The sequence below is a fragment of the Carettochelys insculpta genome, chromosome 4 (genome assembly GCF_033958435.1).
Source record: "Carettochelys insculpta isolate YL-2023 chromosome 4, ASM3395843v1, whole genome shotgun sequence".
NCBI classification, from domain to species: domain Eukaryota; kingdom Metazoa; phylum Chordata; order Testudines; family Carettochelyidae; genus Carettochelys; species Carettochelys insculpta.
Window position 1 is genome coordinate 1,679,750 of NC_134140.1, and position 19,413 is coordinate 1,699,162.

Here is a 19,413-nt window from a genome sequence, read left to right on the forward strand (position 1 = left end):
GCGCAGATCCAGGACTCAGGCACCGTCCCAGGGTGAAGCGAGTGTCAAAGCTGAGGGGCCAAGTTGAAGGGTGGAGCTGGAGTCAGAAGCCAAAACAGGAGCCAGAGATGAGCACAGGCTTAGCCAGACGTTGGAGACAGGAGACCCCCCGCCCCTGTCGCCTCTCGAACCCAGGGCCCTGCCTGTCCTCCTCTGCCCCTGCCCCGGGACTGTCTGTCTGTCTGTCTGTCCCCTTCCCCCCATTCCCCCCCAGGGCCCTGCCTGTCCTCCTCTGCCCCTGCCCCGGGACTGTCTGTCTGTCTGTCTGTCCCTTCCCCCCATTCCGCCCCCAGGGCCCTGCCTGTCCTCCTCTGCCCCTGCCCCGGGACTGTCTGTCTGTCTGTCTGTCCCCTTCCCCCCATTCCCCCCCAGGGCCCTGCCTGTCCTCCTCTGCCCCTGCCCCGGGACTGTCTGTCTGTCTGTCTGTCCCCTTCCCCCCATTCCCCCCCAGGGCCCTGCCTGTCCTCCTCTGCCCCTGCCCCGGGACTGTCTGTCTGTCTGTCTGTCCCCTTCCCCCCATTCTGCCCCCAGGGCCCTGCCTGTCCTCCTCTGCCCCTGCCCCGGGACTGTCTGTCTGTCTGTCTGTCCCCTTCCCCCCATTCCCCCCCAGGGCCCTGCCTGTCCTCCTCTGCCCCTGCCCCGGGACTGTCTGTCTGTCTGTCTGTCCCCTTCCCCCCATTCCGCCCCCAGGGCCCTGCCTGTCCTCCTCTGCCCCTGCCCCGGGACTGTCTGTCTGTCTGTCTGCCCCTTGCCCCTCTTTGCCCCCAGGGCCCTTTCTGTCTGTCTGTCCCCTTCCCCCTTCGCCCCCAGGGCCCTGCCTGTCTTCTTCTGTCCCTGCTGCTGGGACTGTCTGTCTGTCTGTCTGTCCCCTTCCCCACTTCACACCCAGGGCCCTGCCTGTCTTCTTCTGTCCCTGCCACTGGGACTCTGTCTGTCTGTCTGTCTGTCCCCTTCCCCCCTTTGCCCCCAGGGCCCTACATGTCCTCCTCTGTCCCTGCCCCTGGGCCCTGTCTGTCTGTCTGTCCCCTTCCCCCCTTCACCCCCAAGGCCCTGTCTGTCCTCCTCTGTCCCTGCCCCTGGGACTCTCTCTGTCTGTCTGCCCCTTCGCCCCCAAGGCCCTGTCTGTCTGTCTGTCTGCCACCTACCCCACTTCGCTCCCTGGGCCCTGTCTGTCTGTCTGTCCCCTTCCTCTGTTCTCCCCCAGGGCTCTGTCTGTCTGTCCGTCCGTCCCCTTCTGCCCTTTGGGGTCCCCTCAGGCCCTCTCCCCACCCCAACTCTCGTGAGCTCCGGCCCCATTGAGCACGTGCTGACTGGGCCGAGCTCCTCCGAGCCTGCCCTGGGCCCGCTCTGCTCCGCGCCTTGGCATAGCCTTCTCCCAGGCACTGCCCGACTGTCCTGGGCAGTGGGGGTCCAGCCGTGTGGCTTGGCTGCGTGAGTCTGCAGGGCCCCCATTAGCAGCCAGCCCTGGCCTGAGGTGGCCGCTCCTACGGACAGGCTTGCAGGGCGCCCTGGACCAGCTTGTGCTGTCTCTCCGGGGCTGCTCCCTTCGCCTGTCCCCCTGTGCAGGGCTGGCTCCCTCCCGCACTGCTGCGAACCCCCTTGGCCAAGCCCTTCAACATCTCCTTTCCTGCCCCCCTGGGACGCCCCGCCCAGAGCGCCCCACCACCGGGCTGTGTGCCTGGGAGCGTCCTGCCGCTGTGGGGCTTGCCCCCAGGCTCCCCCTTTCTCACCGCCACCCTGGGGGCCTGCAGAGCTCCAGCCATCATGGCGCAGTGGCCTGGGCCTCTCTGGTCAAGCCCCTCCTGCAAAGCCAGGTCTTTGGCGAGAAAGCAGCCACCCTTCCCCGCTCCCTGCAATCCCCTCGCTCCCGAGGACCTGCCCCTCTGCCGGGGCGGGGAGGAGCTGGTGGGGGGCTGCAGATCGAGGCTGGGCCCTGTGAAGACTAGGGATGAATTCTGGAGTGGTGACTGTAATCGGCCTGTGGTGCCAGGGTCACTGCCCCATACCCACAGGGATTGGGAAATACATTGCCCTGGACCTGGCGCGGAGGAACGCCCGCACTATCCTGGCCTGCCGCAGCCAAGAGCGGGGCCAGGCGGCGGCGGAGGAAATCCAGAGGGCCACCGGGAACCCACAGGTGCTCGTGAGGATCGTGGACACCAGCAGCATGGCCTCCGTCTGGCGCTTCACGCAGCAGATCCGGCAGGAGGAGAAGAAGCTGCACATCCTGGTCAACAATGCCGGAGTCGCAGGTTGGTGGAGAACTTCCCTGTGCCACACGTCTGCCCCACGGCAGCCTGGGGAACCACCTTCCCAGTGCCACAGGCCACCCACGTCCGCCCAGCCCCAGCCCCAGACCCAGACCCAGCCCCAGCCCCAGCCCCAGCCCCAGCCCCAGCCTGGGGAACCACCTTCCCAGTGCCACAGGCCACCCACGTCCGCCCAGCCCCAGCCCCAGCCCCAGCCCCAGCCTGGGGAACCACCTTCCCAGTGCCACAGGCCACCCACGTCCGCCCAGCCCCAGCCTGGGGAACCACCTTCCCAGTGCCACACGCCAGCCATGACTGCCCAGCCCCTGCTTGCTCTCCCCCATGTTGCTCCAGCCCCAGGCACCTCCAGCCCCACCAGCTCTAACTGAGTGCCCTCCCACTCCCCCAGAGCGAGGCATCCCCAGCTCCCCATTCTCCCAGTACCCTCCCCTCCTGAGAGCCTGGCACCCCCAGAACCCCACTCTAACCAATCCCCCTCCCCCACAGCCAGGCACCCCCAGGACGCCCCACTCTAACCAATCCCCCTCCTCCAGAGCCAGGCACCCCTAACCCCCAACTCTAACCAATCCCCCTCCCCCAGAGCCAGGCACCCCTAACCCCCACTGTAACCAATCCCCCTCCCCCAGAGCCAGGCACCCGTAACCCCCACTCTAACCAATCCCCCTCCCCCACAGCCAGGCACCCCCAGGACCCCACTCTAACCAATCCCCCTCCCCCAGAGCCAGGCACCCCTGCCCTGACACTAAGTCGATGCTGCTGACTCCCCAGAGCTGCCGCCGCCAGCACACGCTCGTGCCAGGCGGTACTCCCGGCGTGTGGCTCTGGCACGCACTCGGCGCTGGCCGCAGCACACCGGTTGTGGAGCATGGGTCTGGGGAGCGGCTCCTGTTGCCCTGGCAGGCCTGTGCCAGCGCACCTGTCGCTCCGGAGGGGCACCTCCACTCAGCTCTTGTAGAAATAAACCTGCCTGAGGGCCGCTGCCACTGAGCCCAGCCCAGGGCCCCGCTTGGCATGGGCCGTTGGCGCTCTGTGCCCCAAACCGCAGCCTCCCCCGGGCTTGCTGGCACTGCAGCGCTGGCTCAGCCAGCATCAGGGCATGACTGCTGCGGTGAGCGGCCACTGTTGGTGCTGGGGGCGCAGCCGAAGAGGGCAGAAAACTCTGAGCTAGGTGTAATATACCAGGGGGTTCTGGGCACGGGTGAGAGCACCTACCCAGGGCAAATTGCTTAAAACCCCCTGGCCACTTACAGCCCAGACTGGGGTCCCCTTCTCCATGAGGTGAACCAAGCCAGCTACAAAAGTCCCTCTGCCAGCCCCTCTGGCCAGCCCAAAGCTGCACAAGCAAACCCACAGATTCTCCAGAAGTCACAATGCCCCAACCAGCAGCCCTCCTACGCAGGTGAGAGGTTATGAAAACCTATTTCAGCAAATCCACACAGGTTCTTCCAGGCCCAAAGGGACCAGCCACAGTCCCAGGCCAATATATACTTAGATTGTACCCAAACCAGCACGCTGGGCCAAGCCTTCAGACCTAAAAGCTAAAGGTTTATTAACGAAGAAAGAAAGAACAGGGTGAGAGAGAAACGCTGTTCAACCGGCTAAATTGCATCTAACAGTGAAATCTCCTGGTGCAGGGTACAGCCAATGGTACAGTCTGTTCTCTTGAAAGTCTCTGAAAACACGTCCCTTGTGGGACGGATCCCGACCCCACACAGGCTTAGTTCGTAGCATAGAGGTTGTTGCAAACTGCTCCTCAGATGGAGGCTCAGAGTGGAGGTCTGGGGACTGAAGGACAAGGTGGCCACTTCCTAGATCCTCTTTGTAGATGTGCCCCATGGAGGGCAGCTCTCGGCTCCTGGGCCCGTAGGCGCTGGCGAATCACCTGCTCAGGTTACCCTGCGCATGCGTCTTTGGGGCATTCTGCCATCGGCAGTGTCCCAGCTGAAGTCCTGAGGTGAGGGTTTGAGGGCTGTCTCTCTGATTAGCCGATCTTCCTGGTTGGGAGGAGACCGCGCCTCCCACTGTAATCCTTGGCTTTAAAATGCTTCTAATGCTGCTATAGAGTCAGCAGCTGTAACTTTACATGCAAACAAAGCACAGACCTACAAGCAATGTAAACAGATCCAGAGAATCACCTGCTTGCAACAGACACCCTTCTCGGCTCACCTGGCACAAAGTTTGGTGCAAACCTGGGGTAGTGGTTACAGAAAAGGCTTCACGTTTGTAAAAATCTGGTAACATCACACTAGGGAATCCCCTCACCCTGCTGTAATGTTATCTGGTCAGAATATAGCCAGGAACCCTGGGGTTGCTCCCACTGGCAGGTAGCTGCAAGGAGAGCTCAGGGGTTTGAGCCCTGGCCTGCTTAAACCCAGGGGTGTGAGCTCAATCCTTGAGGAGGTCATTTAGGGACTGGGACTGGGGCAAATAGATGCCAGGGATGGTGCTTGGCCCTGCCAGAAGGGCAGGGGCCTGGACTAGGTGGCCTCCCAAGGTCCCTTCCAGTTCTAGGAGATGTGTAGCTCCAATTATAATAAAATCTTATCCAAAGTGTGGCACAGCCAGAAACTCCTACTCACCCTGCAGGCAGCGTGACTCAGCCTACAGAGCCAGGCTGGGAGAGTGAACAGTAAATGGAACCTGGAAGTGCAAACCTGTGTTGCTTGGTTCAGGGTGGTGCATTTAGCAGCAATCAGCACTTTTCACCCTCCTGTGGGTCTTCTTTCATCCTGACACAACTAGAATGTCACAGGGGCTTCTTGGACCCTCCCTGCCTTTGGTGACATTTGTGCCTCAGTGGGGCCTCCAGCTTCATTCTTTCCGCTCTCACTAGACCTCCCTTTGAACCGCCAGGCGCGTGTTCCAGCGCCCGTCTCGCTGTGTACGTGGCCTTTCTAGTCACAACACCGCAGAAAGGTCAGGGAGCTGGAAGCGCTCACAGCAGCTTCAGTGGTCTAGAGAAAAGTTCTCACTGCACTCCCAGCCCACCTTCATCCCTCAAGTGCTGCCATACGAGTCAAACCATTCAGTCATCGGGGACTCATGGGCGCATTTGGGATGTGCAACACCCTACTCCCGCCAACATTTTAATTCCTAAATGGAGTGCCCCCAGGACTCTCTGGGTGACCCTCCCCTCACATGCACACCCCCTGCAGGCACCAGTGGCCTGATTCAGTTACCGCTTTTTCCTCCCTAAACTACCCCAGGTTTCAGAGAGGAGGCTGCATTCTTTGGAGATCTGAAGGGCGCTGATTTTAATCTACAAAGGGCAGACACCCAAACGATTGGTTTCCATGGCAGTGGTCAAGTGGTCGAGATCTCCCTGGGCAGAGGCTCTCAAAATACATCCCTGACTGCCTCGTTCTTTGCTAGTGTAACCCTTCTGCTGGAAGGAGTCAGCAGCAACCAGGGCCAGGTTCAACATCTAGGGATTCCTTTTCATCCATCTCACGTAGAACCAGCTCAAGCCCCCATGCAGCAGCCTGGGGAATTCACACCCCTGGGCGCCTCGGAGAGGCAATGCTGCCCCACTCGCCAGCACACAGTCTGCGTGTAGAAAAGAAACTTTTCATGAGGTTCAGCTGGCATAAGCTTGGGAAAATCCCACACCCAGAGTTCCTAACCAACCCTCAGGTAACCGTCCCGGCTCCAATGGCTTGAGCAGTGTCCTTGGCCTCTCAAGCTCACCAGTCCAATGCTGTAACCAGTCAACCCACACCCCCAACTTTCTCTGTACCCCCTTCAAATGCTCCACTTACAACTCTGTCCGGTCTGTGCAGGCCCTGACACAGAACCTGACGCCTTCCCTCACTGCACCTGAGGCAATGCCCCCTGCGCTGGTCCGGCGTTCCACGTGTCCCTGCCACGTGCCCCACTGGCCACCCACTCGTTGCTCCCGCTGGCTGCCTGCGGCCTCTCCTACCAGCTCCCTGCCGGTCCCTCCTGCTGGCCAGCCCCTGCTTCTCCTATCGGCTGCCCATCAGTCGCACCTGCCAGCTGCCTGCTGCTTCTCCTACCAGCCCCCTGCCGGTCCCTCCTGCTGGCCACCCCCTGCTTCTCCTATCGGCTGCCCATCAGTCGCACCTGCCAGCTGCCTGCTGCTTCTCCTACCAGCCCCCTGCCGGTCCCTCCTGCTGGCCACCCCCTGCTTCTCCTATCGGCTGCCCATCAGTCGCACCTGCCAGCTGCCTGCGGCCTCTCCTACCAGCCAGCTGCCAGCTGCCTGCTGCTTCTCCTACCAGCCCCCTGCCGGTCCCTCCTGCTGGCCACCCCCTGCTTCTCCTATCGGCTGCCCATCAGTCGCACCTGCCAGCTGCCTGCGGCCTCTCCTACCAGCCACCTGCCGGTCCCTCCTGCTGGCCACCCCCTGCTTCTCCTATCGGCTGCCCATCAGTCGCACCTGCCAGCTGCCTGCGGCCTCTCCTACCAGCCACCTGCCGGTCCCTCCTGCTGGCCACCCCCTGCTTCTCCTATCGGCTGCCCATCAGTCGCACCTGCCAGCTGCCTGCGGCCTCTCCTACCAGCCACCTGCCAGTTGTGCCTGCTGGCCATCTGCTGTCTTGTGGGCTTTGCTGTAGGCAACACCCTGCGATTTCAGCTCATAGCGGCATTCAGCTCTGGGCCTCGCCACATCAGCTCCGTACCCACCCAGTTGGGTTGTCACAGAATAGCTACAGACCTAGCTTCAGAGCTACCTTTGAATAGTGGACAGGAAAACTAGTCAAGCCAGTCTTACTGCTGTATAACCAAAAGGCTCCCAGCCCACCAGTTCAACTACTATCCCTCCCCTTTCACCTCACAATGCTTAGATGGAGCAGCCCATTTTAATAGCAGCCTTCAACTTCCTGAAGGGAGCTCTAAAGAGGAGGGTGAGAAACTGTTCTCAGTGGTGACAGATGGCAGAACAAGGAGCAATGCTCTCAAGTTACAGAGCGGGAGGTGTAGGTTGGATATTGGGAAAAACTACTTCACCAGGCGGGTGGTGAAGCACTGGAATGCGTTGCCGAGAGAGGTGGTGGATTCTCCATCCCTAGATGTTTTTAAGTCCTGGCTGGCAAGGTCCTGGCTGGGATGACTGAGTGGGGGGTTGATCCTGCTTGAAGCAGGGGGCTGGACTAGATGACCTCCTGAGGTCCCTTCCAGCCCTGTGATTCTGGGATTCATAGCTTACATAGCAATGATGACTGCCCCATACCCCCCACAACAATGTCAGGCACTGGTGAGACTCCACAATTCTTAACCTGGGTGATAGCATAAATTGTGACTTTACACCAACATGTTTACAACAGATGAAACGCCCTTGCTTCGCCTGCTCCCTCAGGCTTTGTTTGCAAGGCATTACATAAGCCCATCTTTGCCTTTTTATGCAGCTAATCCCTGCAGGACACATTCCCCAAGGGCTTCAGCAGTATTGAGCTCCTGCTGGTACATTCCTTGCATGAGCAAGTAGCCCACATCCCTCACCCGGCACGGCTGAAGGCCACAACCTCTACTGCATCCCTGAGAGACCTACCCCTACCCCTACTAGAGAGACGCAGGGCAGGTACCTGGAGAGCCCAAACATCTTCGTAAGACGGTGTGCTTTGCTTCAGCCGTCTCCTGCAGATCTGACTGTGGGGGACAGCAGCACCTCCTGTGTGACCACTGCTTACTAAGCTACTGCCTGTGGGCTACACACAGGAACTGACACCCAAAGAGGAACTGGAGGCTCTGTGAGATGTGTGGCCTTGTGTGTTTGCCGCACCCGCCCTCCATCCCCTCCACCGCCGATGACCTGGATGTGCTGTAAAAGAAGAAACTGGAGAGCGGGTCAGGCAGTGTAAACTTACACTCTCCGTTCAGAGCAGGAGGAAACCTCTGGTGCGTGTGCAGACCACCAGGCATGGCTTGCGAAGAATATTCGGAATTAAGGCAATTAGTGTGTGTATTTGATTCCTTCAACAAGTTCCTTCCTCCCTTCCGTCTGTCCGTCCTGTTTTAGATGCTTGAGTATTGGCACCAGGGTGATTTTGGGGTAAGATCTGAGTTACACATTGACCGGGGAGTGTGGCTGGTCCTTTGGGACCGGGAGCACCTGTTTGAATTTGGTGCGATTGGTTTTTGTAACCTCTCACCTGTACAAGGCGGTGTTCTGGTGGTGCCACAAGAGAACTGGAGCATCTGAGGCATCTGGTTGCAGGGCTTCTTGTCAGCCAGACCAGTGCACAGAAGGGCTGTGCGTGATGGGTTTGGGGCCATAGAGTGGAGGATCCCCAGTCTTGGGCTGTAGGTAGCCCTGTCTCTGAGCAATGCACCCTGGTAACTCGCCTGCTTACTCCCAGTAACAGGGAACCTCTTGAAGCAGCCCCCAAACTACCATACCCATAACCCAGAGGCTTCTGGATGCAGAGTGGTAGATCTGCCTAGCAACAGCACCCCAAACACAGTCGCTCCTACCTTGCCCCGTGGTTTTGCTGTGAGGTACCCAGCACCAGTCCAATACCCCATTACTAGCTGGGCACACTGCATGGTGGGCCTTGCACGGTGATCTCCATGTCATCTCTCTGGAGCTGCCAGGTGGCCCCAAGCAGCTGGGAGGGTTTCGTTCAATACCCAGCCTGGGCAGAGTCCCCCTGTGGTTAGTGCCTGTCTCCAAGTAGCACTGAAGAACCTCCATCAGGGATTGGGACCCCAGCTAGCTGCTGCACCAGCGTGCTCAGCCTGGGAGCCTGAGGACTCCTCTGGGCTGGGGCTGGGACAGACACGCAGGGGATGGCGCCACTCAACAGACAGAGCTTAACAGGAGAGCAAGTGTCTCAGCTCAGCCTGGGGCTGTATGGCCTGAGGGCCTGGATCAAGTGGCACACACAGCCCCCATGCCCTGCTGCCCAGCCAGGGCCTGCTGTGCCAGTCCTCTCTCCTCTTTCAGGTTTGCCATTCTCCATCACCTCGGAGGGGCTGGAGCAGATATTTGCCACCAACTACCTGGGCCATTTTCTTCTTACCAATTTACTCCTGGGTAAGGGCTGCCCCGGGGGCTGGGTGCTGGCTGTGCTGGAGGGGGGGGGGGCTGCCCTGGGGGAGTGTCTGCCCCGGGGACTGGGGGCTGGCTGTGCTGGGGGAGTGGGGGGGGCTGCCCCAGGGGCTCGGGGAGTGTCTGCCCTGGGGGCTGGGGCTGGCTGTGCTGGAGGGGGGGGGCTGCCCTGGGGGCTGGGGGAGTGTCTGCCCCGGGGACTGGGGGCTGGCTGTGCTGGGCGGGGCTGGGCTGGGGGAGGGGGAGCTGCCCCAGGGGCTGGGTGCTGGCTGGGCTGGGGGAGTGGGGGGCTGCCCCAGGAGCTGGGGGCTGGCTGTGCTGGGGGGGGGGCTGTCCCAGGGGCTGGGTGCTGGATGGGTTGGGGGGCCTGCCCCGGGGGCTGGGCTCTGGCTGGGCTGGGGGGGGGCTGCCCCTGGGGCTGGGCTCTGGCTGGGTTGTGGGGGGCTGCTCTGGGTGCTCCATCAGCGTTGCTGAGCCCAGTCGATACCAGGCAAGCAGCAAGTGTAGGGGTGACCCTGTCTGCCCCCAAGCCCTGGGCTGCTCGGGCCCCCGAATGCACTTGCTCCCATGCGGGAATGTGGCAGTGTGGGGGCAGGAGCCCTGGGGGTAAGGCCCGACCCTGCCCCCACCGCGCAGTGCCAGCACTCCCTCGTGGCCATCATGGGGGGCACCAGGACGGGCCCCACTTCTCTCACCTCATTGCTAGCTCTGCGGCTGTGGGGGTGGGGGACAGATGGACAGACAGAGAGACAGATGGATGGACAGACGGACAGAGAGACGGACAGACAGACAGACAGACGGACAGAGAGATGGATGGACAGACGGACAGAGAGACGGACGGACAGACGCTGTTGCACTGCCGGCTGCAGCTCAGCTCTGGGAGCACAGCAGGGACTGGAGCCAGCACCCCCCCAGCTCTAACCACCCCCCCCACCCTGGAGCCAGGTACCCCCAGCCCTCCCAGCTCTAACCCTTCCCCTCCCCCTCCCTGGAGCCAGCCCGCCCCAGCCCTAACCCATCCCCTCCTCTTACCCCTCCCCAGAGCCAGGCACCCCCAGTCCCGCCTCCCAAATGCCTCCTTGAGTGACATTGTCTTCGTCCCCCTCCCGCCGGCTGCTTGTGAAGGAAGCGCCCGTCCCGCGGGCGAAGCTGGGAGCAGGGCACGCTCTGGGTGCCTAAGGGCGGCGCTGGAGGTAGGGCACATGCTTTGAACAGATCTCACGTATGAAATTCAGGGCTTCAAACCAGGCGGCTGCAGCACCCTAGCCCCTAAGTGCCCCCCAGAGCTGCCCGGGGGTGAGGGCTGTGCCAGGGCAGCTCGCTGGGGCTTTAACTGATCCCTCGTCTCCTACCTGTCTGAGCTGGGGCAGCTCCCTGCCCCCCACCTTCCTGTGTGGGAGTCCCCACCCCCCCATCAGCGCTGAGCTGTGCTTGCTCTGCGCCCCCAGACACCTTAAAGGAGTCGGCTCCCGCTCGCATTGTGAACGTGTCGTCCTTCGTACACGCCGGCGCCACAGCCAACGTGAAGTACCTGACCGGGGAGGAGCGGACGAACAACTACAACCACTCCTACAACAGCACCAAGCTCATGAACATCCTGTTCGCCAACGAGCTGGCCCGCAGGCTGCAGGGCACAGGTCAGTGCGGGACCCCACTCCACCTCCACCAGCCCAGCCCAGCTCACAGTCCAGCTGCTCAAGCAGCCACAACCCCTCCCCTTCCGAGCCCCCCAGGTGCCTTCGTTCCTCACCGTCACCTGGATTTGCACCGCATCTTGGCAGACAGGGACGCGATGGCCAGGGGGCACCATGGTCTGGAGGTGCTGTCCCAGGGCCCAGCTGGCTGCAGACCTCACGCATGAAACTCAGGGGGCCCAACTTTCAGGTGGGGGGAGCGACTACCACCCAACACTGCCCAAACCTGAACTTCCTGCACTGTGCTCAGGACCTGAGATGCACCACCCTGGCACCAGCTAAAGATGGGCAGGCCTAGCTGCTCTGCCCTGCAAACACATGTGATAGGGTTCAGGGGTCCCCCTGCACTGCACCCCGTCCGCTGGCAGGAGTGACTCTCACTCAGCAGGTACAACAGGAGGTTTATTTAATGTGGGTAAGTGTAAGGTAATGCATGTTGGAAAAAATAACCCAAATTACACGTACTACATGATGGGGTCAAATTTAGCTACGACAGATCAGGAAAGGGATCTTGGAGTTATAGTGGATAGTTCTCTGAAGACATCCACGCAGTGTGCAGCGGCAGTTAGTAAGGCAAATAGGATGTTAGGAATTATTAAAAAAGGGATCGATAATAAGACAAAAGATATCATACTTCCCCTATATAAAACTATGGTACGCCCACATCTCGAGTACTGCGTGCAGATGTGGTCTCCTCACCTCAAAAAAGATATATTGGCATTAGAAAAGGTGCAGAAAAGGGCGACTAAGATGATTAGGGGCTTGGAACGGGTCCCATATGGGGAGAGGCTAGAGAGACTGGGACTTTTCAGTTTGGAAAAAAGGCGATTGAGGGGCGATATGATAGAGGTATATAAAATCATGAATGGTGTGGAGAAAGTGAATATAGAAAAATTATTTACCTTTTCCCATAATACAAGAACTAGGGGACACCAAATGAAATTGATGGGTAGTAGGTTCAAAACTAATAAAAGGAAATTTTTCTTCACACAGCGCACAGTCAACCTGTGGAACTCCTTGCCCGAGGAGGCTGTGAAGGCCAGGACTCTATTAGGGTTTAAAAAAGAGCTTGATAAATTTTTGCAGGTCAGGTCCATAAATGGCTATTAGCCAGGGATAAAGTATGGTGCCCTAGCCTTCATAACAAGGGCAGGAGATGGATGGCAGGAGATAAATCACTTGTCTTCTGTTCTCCTTCTCTGGGGCACCTGGCATTGGCCACCGTCGGCAGATGGGATGCTGGGCTTGATGGACCTTTGGTCTGACCCAGTATGGCCATTCTTATGTTCTTAATCAGGCAACAGATGCCCAGTTTCTCACAGAAGCGTCAGTACAGCAGTCAGAGACAGTCCTTCCAACCCGTCCTGGGGAGAGGAGCTCGAGGGGTGCCCCTCTGGGGTGCAGCTTCCCCCCTCCCCAGGCTGGCTGCCTTCCAGCTCCTCTTCCCCTAGCCTCTAACTGCCGCCCCCAATTCAAAAACCCAGCTCGGCTCCTCCCTCCTCTTTGTTCAGGGCTGAGGTGTTACCTGCCAGCCTAGGTTATAGCCTCAGGGTCATCCTTACCCGCTAGGAGCTGCTCTGCTTGTCTCACACATGCACTCCCCCCACTCCATCACAACACCCACTGGCCCGATTACTGCAGCTGTGTGTGCTCTGCCCTGGCTCATGCTCATGCTCATGCTCTTGCTGCGCTCACTTGATTCGCACTCCACCCCTATCCTGCCATGGGATGGGGAGAGGGAGGAGTCTCTGAAGTGTACCCTTCTGTTCACGAGCCTGTATAATTAGAGCTGCCTCTGGAACCGCCACTCATGCATCTGATGAAGTGGGTCTTTGCCCACAAAAGCTTATACTCCAAAAAACCTGTTACTCTATAAAGGTGCCACAGGATTTCTCATTGTTTTTGCTGATACAGATTAACATAGCTACCCCTCTGATACTGGGACCAGATGGCATTCACCCAAGAGTTCTGAAAGGATTCAAATATGAAGTTGTGGTACTTCTACTTGTGGTTTGCAAACAGTCCTTTAAATCTTTTTCTGTACCAATGACTGGAGGATAGATAATGTGATGCTAGTTTTTAGAAAGGGTTCTAAAGGTGATCCTGGCAATTACAGACTGGTAAGTCTCACTTCCATATCAAACAAAATGGTTGAAACGACAGTAAAGAACAGAATTGTCAGACATATACATGAACATGATTTGTTGGGGAAAAGTCAACATGGTCTCTATGAGGGAAATCATATCTCAATACCCTACTCAAATTCTTTGAGGGTATAATCAAGCAGGTGGACAAGGGCGATCTAATAGATGTAGTGCAGCTAGATTTGCAGAAAGTCTCTGACAAGGTCCATCACCAAATGACTGGAAGATAGCCAACATAAAGCCAATATTTAAAAAGGGCTCTAGAGGTGATCCTGGCAATCACAGACCAGCATGTCTAACACTGGTTCTGGGCAAACTAGTTGAAACCATAGTAAAGAATAAAATTGTCAGATACGTAAAAGAACATATTCTGGGGTGAAAATCAGTGTGGTTTCTGTAAAGGGAAATCACGCTTTTACTAATCTAGTAGAGTTCTTTGAAGGCGTCAACAAACATGTGGCCAAGGGGATCCAGTAGATATGGTGTACTTCGATTACCCGAAAGCCTTTGACTAGGTTCTTCACCAAAGGCGCTTACGTAAATTAAGTTGCCATGGGATATGAGGGAAGGTCCTTTCATGGATTGAGAACTGGTTAAAAGGCAGGAAACAGAGGGTAGGAATAAATGGTAAATTTTCAGAACTGAAAGGAGTAACTAGCAGCATTCCCAAAGGGTCATTCCTAGGACCGATCCTATTCAACTTATTCATAAATGATCTGGAGAAAGGGGTAAACTGTGAGGTGGCAAAGTTTGCAGATGATACTAAACTGCTCAAGATTAGTACCACTCTAGACCCTTTCCCTAGCCTCCAGCATATCTACCTCTCCCCCAGCTTAGTGTCATCTGTAAACTTGCTGATGGTACAATCCACTCATTAATGAAGATGTTGAACAAAACCAGCCCTAGAACTGATCCTTGGGGCACCCCACTTGAAACTGACTGCCAACCAGACATCGAGCCTTTGATCACTACCTGTTGGGCCTGACCATCTAGCCAGCTTTCTATCCCCCTTACAGTCCTTGTATCCAATCCATACTTCCTTCACTTGCTGGCAGAAATTATGTGGAAGACCATGTCCAAAGCTTCACTAAAGTCAAGGTATATCACATCCATTGACTTCCCCATGTCAACAGAACTAATAGAAGCTAATCAGATTGGTCAGGCAGGACTTGCCCTTGGTGAATCCATGTTGACTGCTCTTGATCACTTTCAAGTGGTTCAGAATGGATTCTTTGAGGATTCCCTCCATGATCTTTTTGGGGACTGAGGTAAGATTCACCAGTCTGTAGTTCCCTGGATTGCCCTTTTTTCCTTTTTTAAAGATGGGCACTACATGTGCCTTTTTCCAGTCATCCAGGACGTCTCCTGATCACCACCTTTTCAAAGATGACAGCCAAAGGCTCTGCAAAGACATCTGCCAACTCCTTCAGCACCCTGGAAAGCATTAAATCTGGATCCATGGATTTGTGTATGTCCGGCTTTTCTAAATAGCTCTTACCTGTTCTCTTTCACCAATGAGTTTGTTTAGAGGACAATGAGGGTTTCTCACGTGTGCAGACTCTGACTAATTCTTCTGTGGGTCGGTGTCCTCCAGCCCAGAAAAGGTCCCCCTGGCATTGCAGAGAAACTGGAAAGGCTCCAAGGGCGAGTGGCAGAGATGACTAGAAGTAGGGATCACCACAGAAGTGAAGGCTGAAGGAACTCGGTGTGTTTAGTTTGGAAAAGAGGCGACTGAAGGGGGATTCGACAGGGTCCTGCAAGCCCTTGAACGGTGGCTGTGACAAAGGCATGAGGCAGGCAGGACACGAGGCCAAAAGGTCAAACTGCAGCATGCCTGACTGAGGTTCAATGACTGGAAAGCTGTGGCTCCACCCTAGGCCAGTTATTCTCCAGGGGTCCCCCAAATGGGGCTGGCCAGCCTGTGCCTAGGAGGGGTCAGACCAAAGGGGAAGTAAGATGGTGTGCCCTGGTGGCACACGCTGGTAAGAAAGTGGCTGGCTGGGGGCCGGGTTCTGGTCCAGCCCCCTTACCTCTACCCTCCCCTCCCCCAACAGAGTTGAGGATGGGGCAAAGCCTTGGGCTTGCGGGACTGGCAGCCCCTTCCCCACTCCGAGTTCCTTTCCTGTGCCTGTGGGTGCTGCCCCCACTGCTAGCATTTGTCTGGGAACAGGAGTGGCATGGGGCAGCATCACCCACTGAGACTGCCCCAGCCCTGAGCCACTCCCCTGACTCCACCCTATACCCCCCAACTCCCTGCCCTGACTCCCGCCCCCCCCGTCCCCTTCCCTAAGACCCTCAGGGTCCCAGTCACTTGTCTTGGGCTCTTGCACTCCCCACCCCACCCCCCTGCTCTGAGCTCCCCCTGCATTCCACCCCCCCTTGCATTTCTTACAGGTCCCTGTCCTGGCTCCTTCCCGACTCTAGCAAGACAAATGCAGAACTGGGGCCAGCAAAAGTACATCCACAACCTCATCTACCAGGCTTTGGTATAAACTTCCCCCTCAGAATCCTAAAAAAGCCTTAGACTTTGGGGATAAAATTCGCTGCCACCACCCAAGTAATAACAAGGAAACCAGGGAGAGACGACTTGGGTAATCTCAGCCCCAAAAGTAGAAAACCAGGACACGAACATTAACCGATACCAGGTTAACGAAAAGAAAAAGAGAAAGAACTTTTATTATTACAACACTATTTGTGCTGCAAGGCTCCTGACGAGATGGAAGAGTCACAAAGTAAAACACGTGGAGAGTCCCCACCATGGGCCTAGAACTTAGTTACCAGGAGAGTAAAAGAACATTTCTAAAAAGTGCAGAGACATCAGATCTCACTTCCCAAACCATAAAACAACAAAGCCTAACGGGTTTATGTGAACTTTCCCCGACTTCCAGAAGATTGGAGGGCCTGTGGTTGGAGGGAGATATTCTGTGTCTGTCTCCCTCATGGCTGGAAAGAAGAAGGACCAGAGGACCGAAAAGGGAGGAGCCAAAAAATTCCTTTGTCCCAGTTTGAAATTCTTACCTACATTCCTGCAGGCCAACCCCACCTGGCTAAGGAGGTTAACCCTTTTACTCCCAGGCTGCTGGCTAACCCTCATGATCATGACAGTCCCGTTGAACGGCAGCCCCCGGCTGGAACCCTCCCCAGGGTGGGGGCTGCTCTAGGACAGAACCTGTAGGAAATGTAAGTTCCTTTCACCCCGGCGTCGGACACAACAAATCCGGCGTCTTGGCAAGGAGCTCGACTAGCGGAGACCTCTGGCCCCTTCTACCCTGAGGTGCCATGAGCCTGGCTCCCCACCCCATGGTACTCCAGCGGCTGCCATCCCACAGAGGTGGCTGCACTGGCCGGGGCTATCGAGGAAACTCATGTGAACGCACAGCAGCTGCCCGAAAACCGGCAGAGCGCGTTTCTGCTGGCCCCTGCGGATGGCAGATTGCGTCTACGTCTTTAGCTGCCCCTGGCCACAGCAGCAGCAATGCACAGTGGGATGCAGGGAGCAATGCCTGGCGACACCAGCAGGCGCGAGGTGTTGTGGGCCTGCGGAGCAGAGCATGGGGCTTCGCAGGACTGTGGAGAACCTCCTGTCAGGCACGCTTTGTTCGTGGCCTTCTGGGACCTTCCTGACCTTTCGGCCAACTGCTGTTCCCTGCTGGGCAACCTGGCACCTGCAGCGAGAAAGAAGGGATCCCACGCTTCTCTCACGTGCTTATGAACTGGCGTGAGGACATCATGCGCCGCGGCGGCAATCATCGAAATTCCTGACAGAGGCAATAAAGGGGAAGGTATGGCAGACGTCGAGAAAATCATGAATGATGTGAAAAAACGGAATGAGACGGTGTTCCCGATGCCTCCCAGTAGCACTTCTGGGGGTCACTCGCTGAAATTAACAGGCAGCAGGTTTAACACAAACAGAAGAAAGCCTTTTCTCAAGTCAACCTGCGGAACTCTTTGCTGGAGGAGGTTGTGAGGACCCGGACTATACCAGGGTTCAAAAGAGAACGAGAGAAGTTCATGAAGGGTCAGTCCCTCGGTGGCTGTTAACACAGATCCAGCCCCATATTCTGCAGGTCCCTGGCCTCTGTTTGCCAGAAGGTGGGAACTGGTGATGGGATAAATCACTCAGTGAGTGCCTGTGGTGTTCATCCCTTGGAAGTACCTGGCATTTGCTATGGCCAAAAGATAGGATACCTCGGCCAGTCTGGCCCGTGTGCCCAAGCTGATGTTCTGACATAGCACCCAGATGAATCTGTCCCTGCTTAACCCACTAGACCTCACACTTATCCCAGAGCTGAGGTGGAACCCAGGGCTTCTGACAGAGTCTCTCTCTCTCTCTGCAGAGTTAGAAACAAAGTAAGAATAAATATATATTAAAGTTTTAAACCCAACAGTGTCCCCTAAATGACTTGCCACAAGATGTCAGAACACCTTATTGTCAGAGCTGAGTGGATCTGCTCTGTCTTTTTTTCATACTGGAATTGGATACAGGGCTCCCGCTAGCTGTCTGCCAATTTATCTGCCAGAAAACCCAAGTTTTCAAATGTCTAACTAGCACCTGGAAACATGGTTAAAGGTGCCCCCCCCCGCCCCCGCCCCCAAAACCCGAAGCAGGGTCCCGGCATAGATCGGAAAGAACAGTGCTCTGGGATCAGGGAAAACAACACTGAGAGGTGGGATCGCACTGGCATGTGGATGTGGGATGAAGAATGGTGGCTGTAAAGCTCTAGGATGTGTAACACCACCTTCCTGGGGCTGTGTGCTGAGCTGGCCCCTGCACTGCGGCGCAAGGACACGAGAATGCAAACCGCCTTCTCGGCTGAGACGCGTGCGGAAAGTGGAAACGCTGGATTGCTCCCGGTCTGTTGCCAGTCAGGTCGGAGTGGGGAAATCTACCATTGGAGCTGTACTGCTGCAAGGCAATCAATCACATTCTGCTACAGCGGCTAGTAAATGTGCATGTCATAGTCGCTGGCTTTGCTGCCATGGGACTTCCCAAATGTGTGTGTGGGCAGCCCATAGCTGGCACACAAAGTGTGAGTGTAGCGCCTGCCCACCTTGCCACAGAGCACATCACCAGGAAGGGACACTACTCGCTGGTGCTGCGGGTGCTGGTTTCGCAGACGTCTGCACAGGGTGGTCTGGAAAGGCGCGTGATGTACCCATCGTCAGGAACACTGCTCTGTTCAGAAAGCTGCAGGCAGGGACTTTCTTTCCAGACCTCAAGACTACAGTCGGGGTTGTGTAATGCGCAATTAGCCTGGGTTCCTGCAACCATAGATGGGACCCCTGGACAGCAGTAGGGAGCCTATTAACAACAGGCTGAGCAGGTACTTCATTGTGGGATGTGTAGAAATGGCCAAAGAGAAGATCAGGAATGTTGGCCCAGAGAAAGACCTAGATAAGAGAGCCACAGGGACAGCCGCGGTGAGAGAAGCGGCAATAGAGCTGACAGTTCTGGCAGAAGAGAAGATCAATAAGAAGTGGATCACACAGGAGACACTGAAGATGATGCAAGAGAAGAGAGTGTTGAAGATCAGAAGGGATGTTTCTGAGATGCAAAACAGCAAGATAGAGTGAAATGCAACATGGTAAGGAAAGCAGCCAGAATGGATAAGGCAAAATGGTTAGAGGAGCAGTGTGAAGATAGAGAGGTATTATGGCAAGTGTAAGGCCAGGGAGGTGTATAAAATGATTAGGAATATGAATAGGAAGTGGCAGCTGAAGCAGATGGCAATCAAAGGCGAGAACGACGAGGTATTCGTGAACAAGAAGGTTGTGCCATGATGGTTGCGATATTGCACTAATCTGTACAAAGCACAACTGGACCCCAGCGTCTCGATCAAAGAACTGAAAGAGACATCACGCCCAAGCTTGGAGAGCAACACCCATGCTTTGAAGAAGGAAGTAGAAAGAAGAGTGAAATGACTGAAAAGAACAACATGAGTCCTGGAAATGATAAGGTCAAGGGAGAGATGTTCAAATAGGGAGGAGAAAGCAGGATTCAGGAAATACACCGACTATGTAATACAGCACTGAAAGAAGGGAAGGCACCTAAGGAATGGACACGATCTGTGCTAGTGAGAATACACAAGAAAGGAAGCACATTGGAGTGCAAGAACTACAGAACGATTGCCCTAACGAGTCATCCAGGCAAGGTGCTGCTGCTGATGCTGACAGAGGACTGAGATCACAGATAGAAGAACATCTAGCAGGTGAGCAAGCAGGATTCAGGAAAGAAAGAAGTACCACACAGTAGA

The 19,413-nt window shown here is 56.5% G+C and overlaps 1 protein-coding gene across 1 annotated transcript in view; it reads left to right on the top strand.

The window, feature by feature from the left end:
- LOC142012284 (retinol dehydrogenase 12-like) overlaps positions 1-19,413 on the top strand; it is a 49,610-nt gene that overhangs the window by 15,236 nt on the left and 14,961 nt on the right. The window contains exons 2-4 of the mRNA XM_074992158.1: positions 2,052-2,291; positions 9,217-9,306; positions 10,770-10,958. Coding sequence (XP_074848259.1) covers positions 2,052-2,291; positions 9,217-9,306; positions 10,770-10,958 — 519 coding nt within the window. The remainder of the gene's footprint in view (positions 1-2,051; positions 2,292-9,216; positions 9,307-10,769; positions 10,959-19,413) is intronic.